Genomic DNA, 21,566 nt, shown 5'->3' with positions numbered 1-21,566 from the left:
GTTGACATCGCGATCCCCGGAGATGCAAAACGCAGTGAAAAAAAGGGTGAAAGGTTGCAAAATACCAAGACCTGAAGAGAGAAATCGTGAGAATGTGTAATTTGAAAATTGCTCAGGTAATAACAGGAAAGTTAGGCGACTGGGTTGGGAAACTGGGCATTACACTCCGAACAGCGTTCCTACCAAATAAGAGCACTATTAGGAACAGCAAGGATTCTGAGAAAGGTGCTTGATACATAATCTAAGGAGAAGAGATTGCGTGGAACCCTTGGTCACAGGTTTTCTCAGGTTCTTATAACTTGGTCTGTCATGATGTTGAAGTTGAACCTGTTCTGCAAGAGATCACCGGTAAGTCGTTAGCCAGGGGGGGATAATACAGCCCCTGACTCTCGGCTTGACATTCATGCACGGGCTTTGACGTATGGGTGTGTCACCCAAATGCGGAATCTTACAAAGACCTTACTTCTCAGCAAATATATCGCTAGCGTGAAAACGTGAAGAAAAGAAAAGTATTTACGCAAGCAGAGCAAGCCACGTTCACACCGCTGGGGTTCGCCACTACAGGAGGCATGGCATTTGAATGTCAAGTCTATCACAAGCGACTAGAGGAACTCCTGTGAGCCAAGAAAGGCGAGCACTACTCGATGACAATGTCTTGGATAAGAACAAGAGTCTCATTTACCATCCCGAGAACATCCCTCCTATGCTTAAGGAGATCGCGCTCAATGAGAAGAGTAATCTCAACCTACAAGAGATGGACTTTGACGTCGAATGAGAACTTTCAGGACGCTAGATTTTGATTTTTTTTTTACTCCCCTATTAGTGAAGTTTTAATTATTGAATTTTTAATATTAGGTAAATTTTCATTACATTTACAATAATAATAGTAGTCCCCCAGCCTTAGTGAAACAAAACAATGTAAATGTAACTTTCTGTCTCGTTTTTAAATTCACAAAAACTGTAATTAGCGATGACATATTAAATAAATTTATTATTTAAGAAAAAGATAATAATCAGTTTATTCAACTCATCTCGTAATGGTATATCATACAATACATACTGTCATACAATAACTACTAAATTACATGCATGGATGGTTAGCCACAATAAATAATCTAAAATACAGTCACGCACATTTTTGGCATGCAACAAAGGTATCGGCTAGGGGGTAAGTTCTGGGCATCACCGGATCAAACCTGTGGTAGCCAGACCAAAAGTTGTAATCATGGCTGACACTCAAGAAATGTGGCAAAAGGTGGGCAAGAAAACCCGAGGACCTGATGTTCCGCAAAAACGCCTTGCACGCTACTTCACACGTTAGACCACATCACACGTGTGCAGCTTCATAAGAGAGTGCAGAAGAAATTATTCCCCATGTGGTCTTCTGCACATACTGTATAGAGTATACTATTCTGGCTATGCTATGCTATGCTATGCTATGCTATGCTATGCTATACTATACTATACTATACTATTACTGATTTAAAGAGTGTTTACAGATTCAAAGTGTTTCCGGGACACAGATTACCATCAACGAGGAAATCCCAGGGGTTTTGGGAAAAAGGGAAAAGGGGAATAAGGTAAATGTGCAAATAAAATACTATCATTTTACGTTCAGCATTTGTAAAAAGCAAAAAGGAGCGAACCCACCATTCACTAGCAACTTCTTATGGTTGATATCATAAAACACTTTCAACGTCACAACTCCATATTTTTCTTCCACCTTTTCCTAAGGACAAATTGCAAAATTATTATTTTCATTGGGGTGCAGGGATGGAGCAGTGGTGAGAGTACTCGCCTCCCACCAATGTGGCCCGGGTTCGATTCCCGGACTCGGCGTCATATGTGGGTTGAGTTTGTTGGTTCTCTACTCTGCACCGAGAGGTTTTCTCCGGGCACTCCGGTTTCCCCTCTCCTTAAAAACCAACATTTGACTTGATTTACTTTCATTGTTCATTTCAGTTTACAGTGTCCCCAATTAGCGCTCCAGCGCTAGAACCACTAGACACTTAAATAAAGTCCCTTTCCTTTCCTTTCATGAGAGCTCCTGTTATTTCTTGTTAGGCATCAAAAATATTTACCAGCTACCGACTTCGAAAGGAAATAAAAACGAGTAAGACAGCTAACGAAGACCGCAAACATTACTTCTTGACCACCCGAGTGTAGACATTACAAAATAGAAGAATTAACACCAATAGGCAGTCACCCCAATTTTTAAGAAACAAGAGCATGCAATAGTGCGTGCCTCCGCTTCAAAGCGAGTCTAAGTGCGAAGTTTTTCTTATACAAAATAGTTTTCATTCATATGTAAAGTAGAACTAATTATCATCACAAAAACTTCGCACTTAGACTCGCTTTTGAAAGGAGGCAGACATGAACTCCGAAATGGCCCATAGGATTAATAGTACATTGTTATTCTGACATTTGATGAGTTCCTGGAGACAATGTAAGCCGGTTTCTTAGAAATAGCAATTTTCCATACAAGAGCTCTTTTTTTTCCTTTTTCGTTAAAAATTCAAAATTCAAAAAAGTTCTGTCAAGGTCCAGGTTCGTACCTGTTCTTCACATTTCTCTGCAAAGTAGTGCTGAATTAATTTAAACGTAGATAGCTTCCTCACTTCCAGGCTATCAACCAGGGTCTAAGGAAAAACGAGAAAAAGTCTAAATCTATTGTTTAATAGGCTTCAACTACAAGGACTAAACAGATAGACCTTTCTCATTACTTGTTCCATCCAGCATGAAGAGACAAGAGGGTTGTCTATCAATAGCCGGAAATTAGCAAAAGCTAGATAGTAAGACGTTTTGTGTAAATATTATGGCCTGAAACTGATTTTTCAGGTTTTTCTATTGTTCATGTTCGAGTAGCATATTCGTGATTATTTGAAAACTTTTTGCGGAATGTTTATGGAGTGATTAATCTATTTATCGCCAAAAATGCTGCAAAGCTCTCAAACTTAAAAAAAATTCAAAGCTTAAACCACAGTGGGCGGTTGAAGTGAGATTGCGTCTAAAACTGTACTAGAATTCGAGCTTTCATGGGTTTCCTTGCATAATTACCCCGTATAATCCCGCTTGTAGTTGGTCCAGCTGAAGCCCAACACCATCAGCATGAAAGAAACTCAGCACAATCTACCGACAGACAAAATATCGACTGTTATTCTTCGTACCAAAGCAAAAAAATCTCAAAATGGTAGATGAATCGCTTGAAGAGTAATAAGTGCTTCAAGGGTTAATGTCAGGGTTAATGTTGGTACGTGAATGGTTAAATTTCTTATTCTTTCACCCCTTGAAAAATAAAAATTTAATCTATTTTACAGACTTAATACTTGCACAAGGACTAAGACAACATTGCATTGTCAGTGAATCGTACAGGTCTGTGGTAATTGAACTGATTGGTTCTCAGTGATATTACTAGTCGTCTATTAGCTTAGCTTTAAGTTGTGCGTTTTGAAACAATAGGACCATTTTCTTGGAGTGAAAAAAGCAAAAAAAGAATAAAATTATTAAACGTCAAGGTTTCCCATTCCACACTTTTTTTCGTCGCCATTTCATTTGTGCAACCCAAGAACTTTTCCTGGTAGCCGAGGGTGGTTGACATTTTCATTAATTTAATCCATTTTTACTGAAATTACAAAAAAAAAAAAATTCAAAAACCATAATAGATACAACTACATAACAATGCAGTAGGGAGAGACTATAGAAGGGAACTGCCGTTCCATACGTGCTAGGCTAGTATTAGCTCCTGTATTCGATTCTTACCTCAAGTGCTTCGTGCTGCCTTTTGTAAAACAATTCGGTTTTCTAAACAGAAAGGAAAACAAAGACCCTCATCACGTATTAAGATCAATTAAACTGGAAACAGGAGACGCACTTATGGGAAGCAGTGTAGTCGATTAGTTAGAGGCCGGACCCATCATCAGTTGGCCCCGGCACAGTGACCACTAGCTGGAGTTGCCCAAGTTAGGAATGTCCCTGATTAATGCCTCGGGGGCGCGTTGTACATTGTGTGGTATTGTGAAATCTCTGCGTGCCCAGAGAGGCAGGGCTAGCTCATTCGGTTAGTGCGCGGCCTTCTGAGCTAGAGGGTCGCCAGTTCGATCCCCGCCCGTCATTCGATTGACGTCTGTTTCGACTTTCTTCTGTTTCGTGTAGCTGTAGCTTTGAATTCTCGTAAAACGGACCATTGTCGGAGGAAGGTGGGTAAAAGGTGCGCACCGAGGGCCACTAGTTTATCAGTAACTCTAGTTGACTGTCACGTGCTACCCTCGCAAAAATAAGGACCTTTACCTTAACTTTAGGTAAACCAGTGCGAAGCTTAATTTCAATCAATCTTAAGATAAACAAAGCGAAACATGGAGCTAAAGACAAACATGTGATAATCTTACCCCTAAGTTCGCTTTAATCGCATTGTAGAGGTTCTCAAGCACTATTTCCCACATGGATTGAAGAATTCTAGAAACAAGAAAGAAGCATTGAGACTGTAATAGTATCTGTCAGATTATGCAATCTGAATGACTTAACCGATTGGCGAATTTCAAAAGGGTGTCTAAATCCTCTTTGAAGTACAAGCAATTCCACGAAAACATTTACTGATTGTAATACGTTTTAAACGACAAATCGCGCGAAAAACTGGGAAAGAAATGGAAAACAACCATGAAGACAAGCGATGATCCACCGCGGGTCTCAGAAATCCGAGTCTGATGATCTTCGAAGAGAATAAAGTATAAACTATCTACACCAATGCAACTGTACAAAGGCTCTATTTTGGGTTTATGCATCTTTCGCCAAAACCAGATTATACCATCATATTAAGTATAGTTAAGTAGAATGGTGGCCGGTGCAGTTGCAATTTTATAGTTTTTTTTATCTTTATGGTGTCGTAACAGCGCATTACTGCACTCACCTTTCAAACACAGACTTGATGACACTTGTGTTAAGTACCATCAGGTCATCGTCTAGGTACTTAAGCAAATTGCCAACAACCTGTAACAGCAACAATAACAACAACAACAAAATACAGCGAAACATCAAAACAAAAGAGTGCAGAGAATAAGATTGCATCAATTCAACCGCTCTGGGAAATGTAAATTCCTGATTAAGATGAATCAGTCTATCTGTGATAAATATCACATATTCATGGTTCAAGTTGTTTAGCTTTAAATCGTAATGAAGGGCGTATTTTCAGGGCTCCTTTCCATGAAAGAACCACTTTATGCATTAACAATAACCGACCTCACTTGTTTAGCAATACTGATCTCGATGACCGTTGTCTTAGGTAGGAAATGATCGTTACAACTGAGTAAAAACGGGTTAAAACCATGTTATGCAGAATGATATGTTAATAAGAATCACTGTTAGAAAGCAAAACTTACATCTTCAGCTGGAATGTTGTCAGGGGCGTTTGAAAGTTGAAAAACAAGTCTCTTGATATCCACTCCCATCTGAAGATACAACACGGAAAAAATTAGCACAGGGAAAGAAAGACATGATTATCTGATAAATGTGTCAAGTCGTGTTCAAAGAAGCTATCATCACTTCGGAATAGTACAGCCTTATAGCGTTCTACAAGCAATTTTTGTTAGAAAGAAACAAGATCAGTGAGCAGTTACTTGTTAATCAGCAATGCGTTGTTTATCCTTTTATAAGTATGTAACCTGTGCGATGCAGATTATGTTAGGAACACTACCCCGAGACCTTCACCAACTCATTGCTGAGCACAATAACTCGTCAACCAGAACTGACGCATTTCATTGAATCTCATCGGTGGTTACAACAGCTCTTTTGAAGAAAAAAAAACCAACTCGATTCCTTGTGTTCGAGATAATCCTTAAAGAGACAATCAAGTGTCTCATCGTATCCATTCTAGTCACAACCCATATTTAATGGTGTCTTCTGGTCTTGTAGTATTAAAAGATTTCGTTTTACTGTCTTTTTTTACTTCATAATTACGTCTTCAAATATGTTTTTGAGTCCTCTTGGTTGAGAAAGACTAATTATCGAGTTAAGATTTCGACTTGGTTTTCGACTTGGATTTTCGACTTGGATTTCGACTTGGACTTTCGAGTTGGTCAATGTAAAATACAGACTGCAAACCAGGGGTAAAATGAGGACTAAGGTTATAATGCAACTGATGAAAAAGCCCAAACCCTTTAGAAGTACTAGTTTTAAGCCTAATTAGGCATAAAACAATATTGAGGCTTAACTGTTAGTACTTCTAAAGGGTTTGGGCTTTTTCAACAGTTACATTATAACCTTAGTCTTTATTTTACCCTTGGTCTGCAGTCTTCATTTTACACTGACCAACTCAAAATCCAACTCAAACCGAAGTCCAACTCGAAAATATAACCCGAAATCCTAACTCCGTAAATAGGCAACCTCTTCTTGGTTTCCTTTTGTAGGAATGTTACGAGATCACTTTCATAGCAATTTTTCAAAGTCAAAAGTAGTAGATGATTCAGATTATTTCCAATGCATATTTATCATTCCCATGAGGCCTTAAAACTACACATGAAAAGGTGTGTTTATCTAAATACCTCTTAGTGTGCTGTTTTGAGGACAAGAAAGGTTCGTTTTAACAACACACCTTATTTTGGACTGATCAAAATGGCTAATATGGCGTTAAACCAGAAAACGATTTACGCTTTTGTTTACACTGAAAATAGTCAGTGATCCGCTACGTAATATATGATTTATAAAAGAAAAAAAATACATTTCTAATATGCCTCCTGTTATCGTCGTCTACTTATCTATTAATTAGGATTGGCTACGAGAACACCACAAAACAATAGGTTTAACTAGCAAAAACAATAGCTCTGCACGTTCTGCACGTGCGTTTTATATTACTTTGCCGTTCTCGTCTTGACAACGACGTGAAGTGATCAAATTTGAGGTCATGTGGAAGACGCGAGCACCTGACCATGACTTTTCAATTTCTCTCTAAATATCCACACCGTTCTCACCAATTTTATTCTTAGAATGTGGACTCACATCTTCCATGCCGAGCGACTTAGAGTAATTGCAAAATTATTACAATAATGGAAAATAATAGTTTTAGACAACGTTCTCGTAGCCGTCGTCGTCGTCCTTGCTTAAGGTCCCTAATAACACATTGCAAATCACAACGAACCCGCTGTCCAATGTGGGTGATAGCTGCACCAATCTTATTTAGCATATCGTCGTCTGCACCAGAGAGCATACTTTCCATTGAGGAACGCGCATGTCTTCCACCTTTCTCGCCATGTGCTGTTTCGAGAGCACTGATAACATCATCCCAGCACAAGCTATCGGGTAGGCCCTTTAGCCAAAGCCGCATGTATTCTATGTTATTCAACATAACACACAGCTTGATAACGAGGAAAAAAATCACATTAGTTTCTGATAACGACAAGAGAACCCAGTTGCAAAAAGCAGTAAACACGAGATTCAGTATTTATGAAACAGCGTTGTATGACATTGTTTTGTTAAACTTGACGAAAAATTATTGTACCTAACAACAGTAGGTAACTGAAATCCGCAAAATAAGTAAAATAGACGAAGTTTAATTTAATTTAATTCTAATAGTCTTAGAGGGCGATGTACCTGTTCACTGACGTCAAACTGAGCGGGATCTCCATCATAATAGTTGTTGTCAACTATCTTTTGAAACAGAAGATCGGCGTAATATGATGCATTGCTGCAGACTTCCTACAATAAAACATTTCATTGACTCGAAATTAAAAGACTTCGAAGAAGCCTTGGTGTTGGAGTCTTGTACGGAACGTTGTGGTCTTTTGTTTACAAACGTACGTATTATATCGTAAGTCCGTAAATGAATAATCTGACCTATTTGACCTGCCAATCGCCCTTTCTCGCAGTCGGAGACTGAATTACTAAGGGCACAGCTCAACGAGGTCGGACCGAAGGAGCTGTGCTGCCGGCTAGGCGCTCGGCCCCTGAACACAACCCATGTATGAAACCCTATGAAAACAGATCAAGCAAAGCTAGCACTTGGCTATTAGTCGCTTCAACATTACTTATACCCTCTATACGAGACATGACTTATTCTTAAAAGAGCCTAAGAAGGATGGAAGAATGTAGAGGCTTGTGACATGTCTCACGGCAGCGCTTTCTCAAAAAATATATAAAATCGTCGTCATCGTCGTTATAAAATTCCTCTCATTTTCTAGTAACAACATAACATAACATAATCTTTATTTAACATAGGTAGAAACACTTAGCTGAAGCTCTTTTACAGGTTTTCCAGTAAAGTAAAGTACTTACATTGGTAATCTGCATGACAAACACATACGACCCAGCTGGGATGGGCCAAGCAATCTTCCTCCAAAACTCACGGATCTAATCACAAATTTCAGATCATTTAATAATTAAAGATAAAACACAAATTTGATCGATGGATAGTTTCTTACGTTCGTGTGTGGTGACTGAAAGAGAGGAAAAAGGCCTGTAGGAACTTACATTACGCGCACAACGAAAGGCTTGGCTGATCAAGCCACCGTAGTGCGACTGAATGAAAGGATAAAAACAAACCAGCGGTTAATGCTTTCCTCCAAATTAGCTTGGATAAGAATAAGTTGCCCAAATAACAAAAAAAAAAAAAAAACATGTCATGAGAGGCTGAGTAAGAGCTCAGATGAAAAATGCAAAATTGGACAAATGTTGGCTTATAAATCGAGACACGGTTACCTGATGGAAACATCCCACTGCATCAATTGCTGAAGTGGAGTGAGTTACACTTTCATCTATCCTCAAAAGCTACCAACAAAAAGTTAACTGAATCTAAGTAAGGCGAAGATATCATCAACGTATCTGAACCAGATGGTAGGGCGGGCGCTGTTGTGAGTGATCCAATCCAATCTGGCTTCTTATCTTGTTCGCATTCTTCAATCCATCTCAACTAACAATTTCACCATCAAAGAATCCGTCCTTCAGTGTCGCTGATTGGGCCAAGACCTATAGTCATAAACAGGAGGTGATGTGCTCTTTTGACATCTCGTCCCTGTTAACAAACGTTCCCCTGGATGAAACCATCCAGGTTTGTCTTGAAAAACTGTATGCTCTTCCTGAGTGACCCACCAACATTGCCTCGCCATGTTCTAAAGATTTTACTTGAATTTGCCGCAAAGAAAAGCGATTTCGTCTTCGATGGTGAATACTACGACCAGATCGACGGTTTGGCAATGGGCTCGCCTTTAGGTCCAGTGCTTGCAAACATTTTCATGTGCCATTTTGAAGAGAAACGGATCACTCAGAACAGCGCCCGCCCTACCATCTAGTTCAGATACGTTGATGATGTCTTCACTTTATTTAAAACCAAACTACTTTTAGCTAAGACTAATTTTAATGCCTGCAGATTAAATTGGATGAAAGAATGACGATGTGTATTCGACTCAGTTGCATTTGATATTTATGGATGACTAAGGTAAGCAAGATGCGCTTTAGATTAGGCAAACATCCCGAGCACAATTCACTTGGCATAATTTGGCTGATGACCAAGACCAAGTATTTTACATCACATGCTTTTTTTGACAGTTGACTGAAATATAGCCTTCCAGTTGATGCAGGCAAAAACAAAGTTGGTTAAACGTTTAGAAATTGTTTGGCTAAAAAGTAAAACTTAGCCCGGTTTTAAACGTCGCATTTTACATGTGCCGAATCTAATGCAAATGAAAAAAATATATTGTTTTCGCTCATTTGCATTAGATTCGGCACATGTAAAATGCGACGTTTAAATCGTAACTTATTGACAGCCACGATTAGAGTGTATTAAATACACAATACTTTTTCCGCTTTATTACAAACGCGACAAACCCTTGAGAAAAGCATTTTGGAAAGACTTATAAATCTGAGTTGAGAAAAAGACTGATGGTGTTACCGATGCATGAAAAAGACAAAAAAAAAACTTGTATCATAATTCGTTTGATAATGTAATTATAAGTCGCTGAGTTGCTGAATCACCTTGACCTGTTAATAATTAAGCTCTTCTGGGGAAAATTGCCTAATTATAGAAATGGAGACTTCTCTTCCTGTTCATGCGAATATAAAATCAAATATCACTTCTCTATTGATATGTCGGTCTACAATTCACCGGGAACGCCTCCAAAACGTTAATACCTGATCAATCTCAACAGCCTTTCTGATTCTTTCTTTTGCTTTTACTTGCGCAATATCAAACCAACGCGTAACAGATTGTTTGAACCAGCCGTGGTAATCATCAAGAGCATACACATTGTCTGATCTGATAAAAAATATAGAATATATCCATAAAACAGAAGTGTAACTGGTGAATGGGTAAACTGTAGAGTGGGTTGGCTCAGAGGTGACAGCACTGGCCTTCGATCGGCGTGGCCTGGAATCCATTTTTGGACAAGAAGCTTTTTGTGGATTGAGTTTGCCGGGCCGCTACTCTGCTCAGGGGTGTTTTTCTCTGGGTTCTCCACTTTCCCCCTCTCATCAAAACCCAACATTTCACTTGACTTGATCTGTTCAAAGTCGCTTTGTAGCCTCCCAAAAGGGAAATTTCTAACCTCGCACAGGAGGCTCAGTTGGTTGAGCACTACCATGCGCGAGGTCGTGAGTTCAACTCCGGCCGCACCAACACTCAGGGTCTTTAAATAACTGACGAGAAACTGCTGCCTTTGTAATGACATCTGTAAACTGTACTCTTCTCCGATAAAGACGATAAATCGTATCGAACAGTAGGCCCCGTCTCACAAATTCAAATCCGAGGTATATAGGGATATAATGATAAGTGGAAAAAATCACGGCAAATTATTCCCTGAATTCCGACTCTTTTTTTTGTTCCTATACAATTCGAAACTGTTTTTGCAAACGTTGGCCGTGTAGCACTTATATTTGAACAGACTTAACTGATTAGAGCGTAATGTGAAGTGCTAGGTTGCTACCCCATAAGGACAGAGAAAATTTCTGACCAGGGTGGGAAGTGAACCCACGACCTTCGGGTTAGATCACCGCTGCGCTACCGACTGAGCTACAAGGTCAGACGGGAGCAGGCCGTGGGAATTGAAGATGTTAAAGTCACGACAATGAACATGTACCACTACAAGGAAGTATTACGTTTTGCAAACGTTGGCCGTGTAGCACTTATATTTGAACAGACTTAACTGATTAGAGTGTAATGTGAAATGCAAGTTTTGTACCCCATATGAACCATGTGAGCGTTAGCCCTACAAATGGCAATGGGCCCACACAACGACAGAGAACAACTCTGACCAGGGTGGTTGTCATCTCCCACCCTGGCCAGGGTTTTGTCGGCTATGTAATCCCAAGACTTATAAAAGTAATCGTGATGATGACGATTATTAATCGTCATCTTTTTAGAATCGACAGAAATATATCACATATCTGAAACGCGCAGTAGAGATCACGATTGACCTTAGAAAGGTAATCTCAGTGAAGGCAGTTACGAAATAACCTTTAAAATCCAATCCAATCTTGAACAGGATTTGAATGTATGACCGTGCGATTGTGCTCGGTCATGAGTGACCACGAAAAGTACGCTTAATCAGCTCCTGTGTGGTGTTTATTTTGTCTTTTGTTTTTTATTGTAAAATGCACTAGTAACGAAAGTTTTCTTTGAGTGACCCAATCAATTGTCAATCTTCCAATTCGCCGAAGTAGTTTCTTAGTAGATCGAGTTACGTGAATAAGACGTTTCGCTCCACATTCCTTTGAATTGACTCTTGCTTCAGTCGTTCAGATCGAACGATTTTGTCCGAACGTAATTCTTCCTTGTACTGGTACATGTTCATTGCCGTGACTTTAACATCTTCAGTTCCCACGGCCTGCTCCCGTCTGACCTTGTAGCTCAGTCGGTAGAACAGCGGTGATCTAACCCGAAGATCGTGGGATCAATTCCCACCCTGGTCAGAGTTTTTCTCTGTCCTTGTGTGGGCCCATTTCTATTAGTAGGGCTAACGCTCACATGGTTCATATGGGGTAGACACTTAGCACTTCACATTACACTGTAATAAGTTAAGTTTGATTTTGACAGAACGATTATTTTGTATAACGCCATTTTAAAAACTCATATTGACAATACATGGCTTTTTGTAAAGGTAATTTATATCAAAGTTTACTCGTACTTGTCTGCAATGCCTCTGAGGTTGATGATCTCCTTGACCAACAAGTACAGAGAAAAAAGCTTCTCTCCGACAATGTCAGCACCACCTTCATGCTTTAGACGTTGGTTTATGTTCCTCATGGTGTTGTGAACATCAGAGGCAAACTTAAAACATAAATAAAGCACAGAAAACTACATTACGAAACAAGTGTACACAAATATCTCTTACTAACCGAGTTCGAGGGCCGTACTGTACATTACGGACCGCGTGGCCCACTTTTTTCCGCTTAAAATTATGGCCCAAGTGCGAAGCCCTTGGGCCATAAATCTAAGAGGAAAAACAAGGGTCCGTTATTAGCAGGCCGTACTGTAGAATACGGCCCACTAATTCAGCCAATCACAGCTCGCGTGCTATCTGAGAGATATAATAAATGATATTGTCCTCACCCATTTATTTGTCTGTCATTTAGCAAGGAGAATATTCGACCGGGGAGCCAAAAAAACAAAAAGGAAAAGGGAGAGGGAAAGAAAAATTCAACAAAGAACAGATAAGCAGTTCAACATCTCTAGGTTTGCAATGTCTTGCACCGCTATTGTAGATAGGTAATGGTAAAACATACCATAAGTTCCAACTGGCTGTAAACTGTAATTAAATAATTTACTTTTGTCCTGAAAAACAAACACATTGAGAACTTCAAGATACATACAAGTCATCATGTGACTGTCTTAAATGGCACTAAAGAGTTACGAAACTGCCAAAAAGGTGATTAAAAACCGCTGAATATGATGTTAAAATCCATCGTTTTTTTTTTGTCTGATATTCAATGAGGGTAGGCGGGTGGGAGGGCGGCTTATGCTGGCGAGAACTAAGATCTAGTTGGTTTTGTTGTTGAACATAATTGTAAAAAAAGTGCGCGTGAAGTGGATAAAAAACTGTCAAAGGGATGTTTTGCTTACACTGCAAATATTTCTCCGTAAGACGTTTTGGCTTGAACGATGTCAGTCACCAACGAATCAGCCACTTCCACCATAGAACACAACGTGGCTTCCTCGGTCTGCATAGAGACAATACAAAAATAAGTAACGAAAAAAGGGAAAAAAAAAAGGAACAGCAAAACAACGTTAAGGCATGAAAACATCGTAAAGAGGAACAGAAGAAGGAAAGGGTTACAAAGAACGTAACGCCCACTCCAGCCCTTAGGGTACCCTGGAGCCCACGAGTTGGTAGCCTGCTTAGCTGGAGGAATATTTTATCGCGGGAGTAAATCGATGGTTGCTTCGTTGTGTTTTGGCCGCGAGTGTCAAAATTACTAGTCCCATGCCAGTCCCGGCTCATACGTGCCAAAACCAGATGATACTGCTATAAAATATGCCGCCGGCTACGCAGGCTAACGAGTAGGAACCTCCCTATGCACTGTATCCTTGAGTCAACCTTTGCGCCCACATTTACATCGATTTACATCAATTTCCACAATTTGCATACATTGTTTTTGGTATTTTTGTTTTCGTTTGAGAATAACTTTATTCTGGATTGGCCAAACAGCGCGTACAGAGCCGAAAAACTCGTGGAGTTCTAAAAATAGAAAGATAAGCGCAAAGGTTGACTCTTAAGGGTTGTATGGGAGAGGCAGGCTCCAACTCATGGGCTCCTGGATATCTGAACTTTGCGGTAAGTTTCTTCAGATAAAACAGAAAGGGTAGTGTGTTTCAGATGACGTTCGATTCACGGCGGAGAGATTTAGCATCGCGTTTAAAGGGCAAAAGGAGACTGCTTCTTGTCATAAAACCACGAACATCGTCTTATTCTAAATCTCTCTATTATCGTCCATCTCCGATGAGATCGTAATACATAACGTGACAGCTGACGTCAAGGGAAACAGACTTCCGTTCCAAAAATCGAAAACTGGGATAATCGGGGGTTGGACCGAGATTTGCTTGCGAAATTCTGAGGTAATTCACAGTCCTTTTCTTATCAGTAACACGATCTCTTTATTTTCTCTTGATAGATCTCTTTCTTGTCGAGGAAGCCGTCGATTAATGACCAAAATGATCTTACATGTCAATTTAAGGAAAGATGCTTGAAGCCACGCATAAAACGATGGAGGAAACTAAAACTAAGTACAAAGTTCAAGTAAAATGGCAAAAAGCAGAAGAGTAAACATGCGAAGAAGAGGAGTAAACACAGGAAGCTACTCCTTTTTGACCGAATTACCTTTGTGCGAGGCTGTTTCCAGGCATAGAGGTTCTTGTACCAAGCAAGGGCTGATTCCTGGGAAATGGAAATAAAATTTACGTTTCTACAACACTGATACAACTAACCGGGTAATGCCTCACCAACGAAAGAAATTAATCAAAATTACCGTGGCCAGTCTCATGCCCTGGATAAAAGGAATAGAACTTCGAAAAGGATTTAGCATGTCACAGGGGAGATCTTGCCCTAAAATGCTAAAGAAATAGCGGCACTATTGTTCTTGAATCTTATTCTGTATCTGTCCAAGATTTAACATAAAGGAAATGCATAAGATTCAGGTAGGATCTTATCTGATTGTCCTCGTCAACCACACCCCTTAAGGGCGGTGCCTACTAATTCAAAGATATTTTTGCCCCGGTTTATGATTATGCAGGAAATGTAGATCTTAAAAGGTTTTATTGAAATTCAAAAAGAAAATTGGGGGTAATCACGCATTTTTCAAAGATAATTGATCAATAATATTTCTAAAAAGGTTTAAGATACAAAGCAATATATGACGTTCTTTCTCAAATTGAAGCTAAATTATCTCTAAAAAATGCATGGTTACCACCAATTTTCCTTTTGGATACCAAGAGTACTTACTAAGATCTACTTTATCCGGACAGTTTTAAACCGCGCAAAAATATCCCTGTATTAGTAAGCATAACCGATAGGAAACACGAGTATCTCGAGATGCGCAGAACCTATGCCCAATAACAATAGTAGGCACCGTCCTTAATTATTTGATTGCATCTGACGCCACGGTGTTCATGTTGGTGGAAAGACCAAAAGCGAAAAAGTAATCGATCATGCAAGTATCGGAATAATGCACTTGGCAACGTTATAAAAAACTTTGCTCAAAAATACAAACTTATGCAAAGGAAAAATCTTCGCTGTTATACTATTCTTGTGGCTGTCACCTGTTTTCTAACAGGTGACAAAGGGCATTCCCCATCGTCCCCCTGTGTATGTCGCACGAAAGAGGCTCGTAATATCCCCTAAAAAGTCAAAACAGAAATCAACTCGACACCAACCTTCAAAAGATTGGACATTTGAACATCCAAGGGTTCTTTTACGGACCCTTTAAATATTTCAAGTTTGTACAGAGTCACCAAACACCTTAAAGTAAAAAAAAAAAAACACGAAAGATAGCAAAAAGAAAAAGAAAAACAAAGAAACAAACAAACAAATTGGTCAGATAACTTCAACTCAAAGTGGAAGCTGCACGACAAACTTGTGGTAACAAGTGTTTTTATAATCTTTTAATATATAATGCATCCTTGAATTAAGGTCTCTTGATGGTTGCCAAAAAATTGGTGAGCTATTGGATATGGTTAAAAACGAGAAGTACGGCTTTACTTTTATCAACGTACTCCAAAAGATTCACCAATCTATTCAGTCTCCCTCTGTCGGTGACAGGAAATATTTCGCGATATTTCATCAACAGGCTCCAACAATTATCTGTGAAGTACTTCAAAGACTTGACTAGCGATCTTTCCTGGAGAAAAAAACAAAGTCACTCTGCTGCAAACGAAATCCACTATGTGCTTTGTTCTTATTTTACAGGTTATGTTTGTATTGCCTTTAAGTAAAATTCATTTAGTTCTAAACAATTCACAGAAAGCAACTTTAAAAACATAGTGCATGAGGGATCGTAACTTTTAAGGGGTTGTTTCCCTATTGAGATGCATTATTCCACAACATGTCACACTAGATAATCTTCATGACTCAAAGATTTTTCTTGTCCCTCTATCAATTAGTTTCATTTCTTTCGTTGCTACTAAAGTTTGAATATGCATACGAAACCTAAGTATAACGTGATCCCTAATTTTAAATTTTTGTTTGAGCTTGATAAACATAAACCTTATATTGTTACCTTTCTTTGACTGAGTTGTCCAGGTTTCCATGTGTTGTGGATCTGTAGTAGCATGAGGTTTAATGAGCTGTATTTCATGGGTCTCAACCAATGTTGGCGACTAAGGAGACTCCAGCGCCTATGCCACAAAACATTACACAACACGGTAGTAAAATTGTAGAGCTCACTCTGGAAGAAAGTGACAGCATGGATCGAGAATACAATCGTGGTCAAAAGTTGTTGGGAAGGTTGCGGGAATCAGTTCACTTCACATCTAATTCGCTTATTCTCACTATTGGCTGAAGTATTTGGGAAAAACCATGCTCTTGTAGCCTCGCTCCCCCATATTCAATGTTGGAGGTCTTCTGGCAAGAAAAGTCACAATCTTTTCCCCTGGAAAATCCATCATTGATAAGGGGGAGGGGGGTTATCTGTAAAATGAAGATACTTTCCCAACACTTTTGTCCATGATTGTAGGCTCTTGGGCGTTTGTGTGATTGCTTGGTGGGAAGGTTAAGGTTAGGGTTAGGGTTAAGGTAAACAAAGATGACGGATTGTAGACCAGATTTGAAATCAAAATAACCGAAGGAATCGCAGAATTTAAAAATCTGAAAATGCGAGGTTAAAGGAAAACGATGTGCGTGGGGCGATTTTACCTCGAGAAAAGCCTGAAGAACGCAAAGTGAAACACTGCTGCAAAGCAAGTTGTGGAATGAAACATCTGCAACTGAATAAAGTTTCACTTACATGCTTGCTTCCTGGAGTTTATGGATCTCATTTTGTAGGGCGTGTTGATGAAGAATGAATTCTGCTTCAGGACAAAGCTGACCAGAATCTCTTTTAATGCCACACTCCTAATAAGGCACATATTGCGTAATAATAGTATGTTATAAGTCTCGAAAATCGTCGTCGCAAAGTACAGCAACGACGCAGCTCAACAAGGTGGAACTGAAATTATAATATGGCGCCTCTGGTAGCCGCTATACGGTCCATGTATGAGAATTGGAGCACAGCTTACAGCCAGCTGGAATCAGCTGTATGCTATTTTTTTTTTTTTTTTCGCTGAGGGAGGAAATCCGGACAACCCGGAGAAAACCCTCGAAGTAGAGGAGAAAACCAACACAAACTCAACCAGCCTATGGCGTCGGGTCGGGGAATCGAACCTGGGCCACATTGAAGCGAGGCGGTGCCAGCAGGGTTGGCGCAGTGATGAGAGCACTCGCCTCCCACAAATGTGGCCCAGGTTCGATTCTCGGACCCGATACTGGCAGAATTAGATTATCTTCAGGACTAAAAGTTCGTGTAGATCCCACTCATTAAAATATGATGAATTTTGCTCTGCACTTTACTACTTTCTACTGGTTTTGGTTGAATGCTGCCAGTTTCGAATAACTTTAAAAGAGAAACCCATTTATCATATAGCCCGTACGGCCCCGCGCGGGCTTTCATTGTAAAACTATTGGGAAATCCCCGTTAGCGCGAGCAGGGCCGGAAAAAGCCGTACGGCCCTACTAGAAACACGAACTGCTCAGTGCGATGCGATTTTAGAGGATTTCGTCGCTTTTCAACATCGAAGTTATTTACAGCCGGAAAGCAAATGCAAGCAACATATTAGATATATTTTCTATGCAAATGTTTGTTACTTATTTTGTCCAAACTGCACCTTCTGAGTGCTCATGAATATAGTAAAATGCTTATTGACTGAGCTTTGGTCTGGCCGGACAGGAAAATATTTGGCCCTCGCTCATGCCGCACGGACCTCGCAGCGTATGCCATGTCCTCGAGCCAAATATTTTCCCTTCCGGCCCTCCCACTAATCAGTTTTTAAATAACGATGTAATTTTCAATCTTGCGTCGTGATGCAATTCGGTCTCGATACAGATACAATGGTAGGTGGATTTTAACTTTTCGTATGACAGTTCTATTGACATATTCATAAGGTGAAAATAACTTAGGATTGAATGGAGGATTTAGTTTTCAACAGCGTGTTAAAGTGAGACTATGACCAAAAAATCAAATTTTCTTTTTCTTTGGATTTCAAAACTCTGTTAACTAAACAGTAAGTGACCCAAGTTTTAAGCCTTGATTTAAAAGAGACACCTGTTTATTTTAATTGGAATTTACATATTTCCTGGTCCGCCATTACTAACTTTAAAATCTTGAGAGAGCTGGATCGAGGAGAAAATGACGTCAAACACTCAATAGTTTAAGAATGCAATGTGTGTGTACGCGGCTGATGCAGCACGGGAGTAATGGCGTACCGTGAAATCCAAAACTTACAGTCAAAGTAAACAACCTTTGGACAAAAATTTGCCAGTCAAGTGTTAAGCAATCGCACTTTCAAAGTCTGAAGAAAAAAGGCATTGATTTTTTGATCATAGTAGCACTTTAAACTTGTGTAATTTAAGGCATATTACGACGTAGAATAACTGCGCTACTAACAAGGAACCTCACCTTACTCTGCTTGCAGTCGTATTTAATAAATTCTCTCAGAAAAGCGTCATAAATATCCACCGCTGTTGGGTACTGACATTTGATCTCATCTGGAATGTCAGGTCTCTGTTAAATACGTAGACATTTTTGTCAGAACCATCTTTTTTACGCAGTTGCGTGGCTCCTAATGGAAATATTGTTTCGAATTGTTCACTTACAACGATGCGCGTACATCGTAGCTCTTGAAGCAAAGTGCTTTTTACAAGTTTCTTAGCCCAATTATGTTTAGTCATGGCTAAATGCTCCGATCAAATCTAGACGCTCACCTAAAGTAAAATAAGCTGTTTAGAATTGCACAGTAAAATAGTACCTTTCCAGATGTCAGAGTAATCCTTATGTGGCAATCCCCATCTACATGTGATTTAGTCGAACGACCTTCAAGTTTAAACCATTGGTCAATGCCGCTTGAAGGTATCTCCTGAAAAATTCAAGTTCAATCATGATTGGTAAGTCGGTGATACCTGATTTTTAATCCATTGTCCAGTTTCATTAAAAATATAACTGGCCGTATTTATACTAGAGGACGTCTAAGACGTCCAGACGCATTAAACGTCTGGCCGTAAGATCGACTGATATAAATACGGGACGGACTTGACTTCGACGGCTAGAAATCAAATTCACAATTTTCTTTAAAAGATACTGAGATTTAATCACCAAAGAGACTGTGTGCACTTAATTGCTAAGTGCGTCCCAGTTTAGTGCGTCTCGTCTTTATACTAGACGGCTTAGATGTCTGAGACGACTAAGACGTCTGTTAAGTAGTAGATAAAATATGAGCGGGAGATCTGTATGGGCGTTTACAATGGCGAGCCGATAGGCGAGCTATTGTAAACGTCCATAAAGATCGGACGCGAATTGAATTGTGAAATGAATACATTAAATTGAATGCAAAGTATTGTTATTTTAATCAGTAGAGATCTCTATCAAAAGTTAATGAATACTAATTAGCTGAGCAGGAGTTTGTATCAAAAGTTAATTCTACTGTTTAACAATTCAGTTGATTTGTATTGGGGTTTACAGTTGTGTACATGTGATCTGAATACTGTGCTGGGATTGGTTTGCACCCTCATGCATTATTAATGAACTTTACAAGTGTCTTAGACGTCTGAGACGTCTTAGACGTCCTCTAGTATAAATACGGCCATTGGCTATGTCAACGTGTGTTATCCTTTACGACAAAGAAAAAAAGACCCGCCAGGTGATCAATAATTCTCTTCAGAGTAAAAGAAAGGAATGCCTTGGAAAACTGTTAAAGGTTCAAGGATTCAGAAATTGAACAATTATCTTACCTTCACCGGAATTTCAACAAAACCGAGAAAATCATCGATGTTATCATTTGGGTGACAACTTGATTTCCTTGCAGACTGCATCACGTCTTTGAAATACCTATTTAAGAAAACAAATCAATACATCTTTATTCAAATCCATATATAAAAAAATACGCATAAATTTTAAAAGGGGAGTCTAGAGGTTAGCCCTGTTAGTAAAACTCTCCTTAAAAGAATAAAACTTCTACAAAGCAAAAAAAAAAAAAAAAGTAATACTAATAGTAGAATAAAAGAATATATTTAAAAGTTTACAACTTTAAAAGTGATTCGAGGCTTCTCGCTTCAACAACATTCCTTGGTGCAACGGTTGTCCCAGTCACTAATCACTCCAATAAAAAATGAATGTTTAAAACAGTTAATTCTTGTTGATTTTTAAAAAAGCGTTTATACGAATGATTGACTCTAGTGGAGCTGACTTTCGCAAATTCGAAATCCAGATGAGACAACCCGAAAACAATCCCACAGCATTCCGCTAGGGAGACATATGTCCTGCGGCTGGACAGGGATGGCCAATTTAACGAGTTACAACGGTCCTCATAGGACATGTCACCTATTTTTTGCCTTAGAGCTATCCTTGACGCGTGTCTTTGTACACTCAATTAAATGGATGTCTTTGGTAAGGTAAGGGCTCCAGACTGATGCGGCATAGTCTAAATGTTTTGTAAAGCAGTGAAAACGTTCTTGTGTTAGCTATTCCAACGGTCCGTTTTATAAGCCCTAACACCTGATTCGCCTTATTCACGATTGTACTGATATGTTCACTCCAGGTGAGATCTTTTGATATTATAACTTCAAGATCCATAAAGTCTTCAACATCATTTAAGGCCGATCCTAGACTATCATCCGTAGTAGATTTTTCGCGGGAATGCGTGATTCTCATTGATTCGCACTATTCTCCATTAAAGCGGAGTTGCCATGTTTTTGTCCATTTGCCAAAACCACAATTATTAGCGGAGCACGGCGCGCGCCGAAGGCACGCGCGCGCGGAGCACCATAGTTAAGAAAATATGGTAACCCATCGATGCGAGAAATTTTGGTTTTATTTGCCTTTTGCGTCATCGACCGTCCGTACATACGCTTTTACGTACGTACGTCCACCCCTCCAAGTATGCCAATGTGACCAGGATCATGCTAGTTTAGAGCATACATCTTAAAATTGGACATACATGTTTTGATCAATTGACACCTGGTATCCGCTGACCAGTATCACGTGACCATATCGCCGGCTCAAGATTAGAGCTCACTGAGCTCAACTGTTTTTTTTTTTAAGTTGACCACTGACCAGGTACTGGTCTTCGACTGGATTGCAGGCTCAACCCAGGTTAACTCACCTAAACATAAGCGAGGCTTCATTTTTCGCGCGCTTTCTGTGACTCGACGCAGCTACACGGCCATACTACGTCAACTATACTTCAATAATAAAAACAATGCCTATGCAAAATTTTGGAGGGCCAACAAAGAGTATTAAGGTATTTTTGAAAATGGCTTATTCACTACTTTCTCAAATCCTATGATACACCTCTTTTACCCCCCAAAATTTGGCATAATCATTGTTTGCAATTTCTCCTGGGACATAAGATG

At 39.5% G+C, this 21,566-nt stretch overlaps 1 protein-coding gene across 1 annotated transcript in view; it reads right to left on the bottom strand.

The window, feature by feature from the left end:
• The window catches only part of LOC138014619 (BAI1-associated protein 3-like), a 43,524-nt gene that overhangs the window by 4,586 nt on the left and 17,372 nt on the right, over positions 1 to 21,566 (bottom strand). The window contains exons 11-33 of the mRNA XM_068861743.1: positions 19,947 to 20,043; positions 18,968 to 19,075; positions 18,619 to 18,723; positions 16,912 to 17,018; positions 16,186 to 16,303; positions 15,683 to 15,807; positions 15,344 to 15,428; positions 14,292 to 14,348; positions 13,037 to 13,134; positions 12,700 to 12,748; positions 12,102 to 12,244; positions 10,111 to 10,234; positions 8,683 to 8,751; positions 8,260 to 8,334; positions 7,579 to 7,683; positions 7,127 to 7,342; positions 5,373 to 5,441; positions 4,904 to 4,983; positions 4,386 to 4,452; positions 3,760 to 3,801; positions 3,058 to 3,129; positions 2,556 to 2,639; positions 1,651 to 1,729 (exon numbers count right to left, since the gene is read on the bottom strand). Of these exons, the coding sequence (XP_068717844.1) occupies positions 1,651 to 1,729; positions 2,556 to 2,639; positions 3,058 to 3,129; positions 3,760 to 3,801; positions 4,386 to 4,452; positions 4,904 to 4,983; positions 5,373 to 5,441; positions 7,127 to 7,342; positions 7,579 to 7,683; positions 8,260 to 8,334; positions 8,683 to 8,751; positions 10,111 to 10,234; positions 12,102 to 12,244; positions 12,700 to 12,748; positions 13,037 to 13,134; positions 14,292 to 14,348; positions 15,344 to 15,428; positions 15,683 to 15,807; positions 16,186 to 16,303; positions 16,912 to 17,018; positions 18,619 to 18,723; positions 18,968 to 19,075; positions 19,947 to 20,043 (2,174 nt within the window). The remainder of the gene's footprint in view (positions 1 to 1,650; positions 1,730 to 2,555; positions 2,640 to 3,057; positions 3,130 to 3,759; positions 3,802 to 4,385; positions 4,453 to 4,903; positions 4,984 to 5,372; positions 5,442 to 7,126; positions 7,343 to 7,578; positions 7,684 to 8,259; positions 8,335 to 8,682; positions 8,752 to 10,110; positions 10,235 to 12,101; positions 12,245 to 12,699; positions 12,749 to 13,036; positions 13,135 to 14,291; positions 14,349 to 15,343; positions 15,429 to 15,682; positions 15,808 to 16,185; positions 16,304 to 16,911; positions 17,019 to 18,618; positions 18,724 to 18,967; positions 19,076 to 19,946; positions 20,044 to 21,566) is intronic.

The sequence above is a fragment of the Montipora capricornis genome, chromosome 8, assembly GCF_036669925.1.
Source record: "Montipora capricornis isolate CH-2021 chromosome 8, ASM3666992v2, whole genome shotgun sequence".
Lineage (NCBI taxonomy): Eukaryota > Metazoa > Cnidaria > Anthozoa > Scleractinia > Acroporidae > Montipora > Montipora capricornis.
Note: the sequence above shows the minus strand (reverse complement) of the source record. Positions and strands in the feature narration are given on the sequence as shown.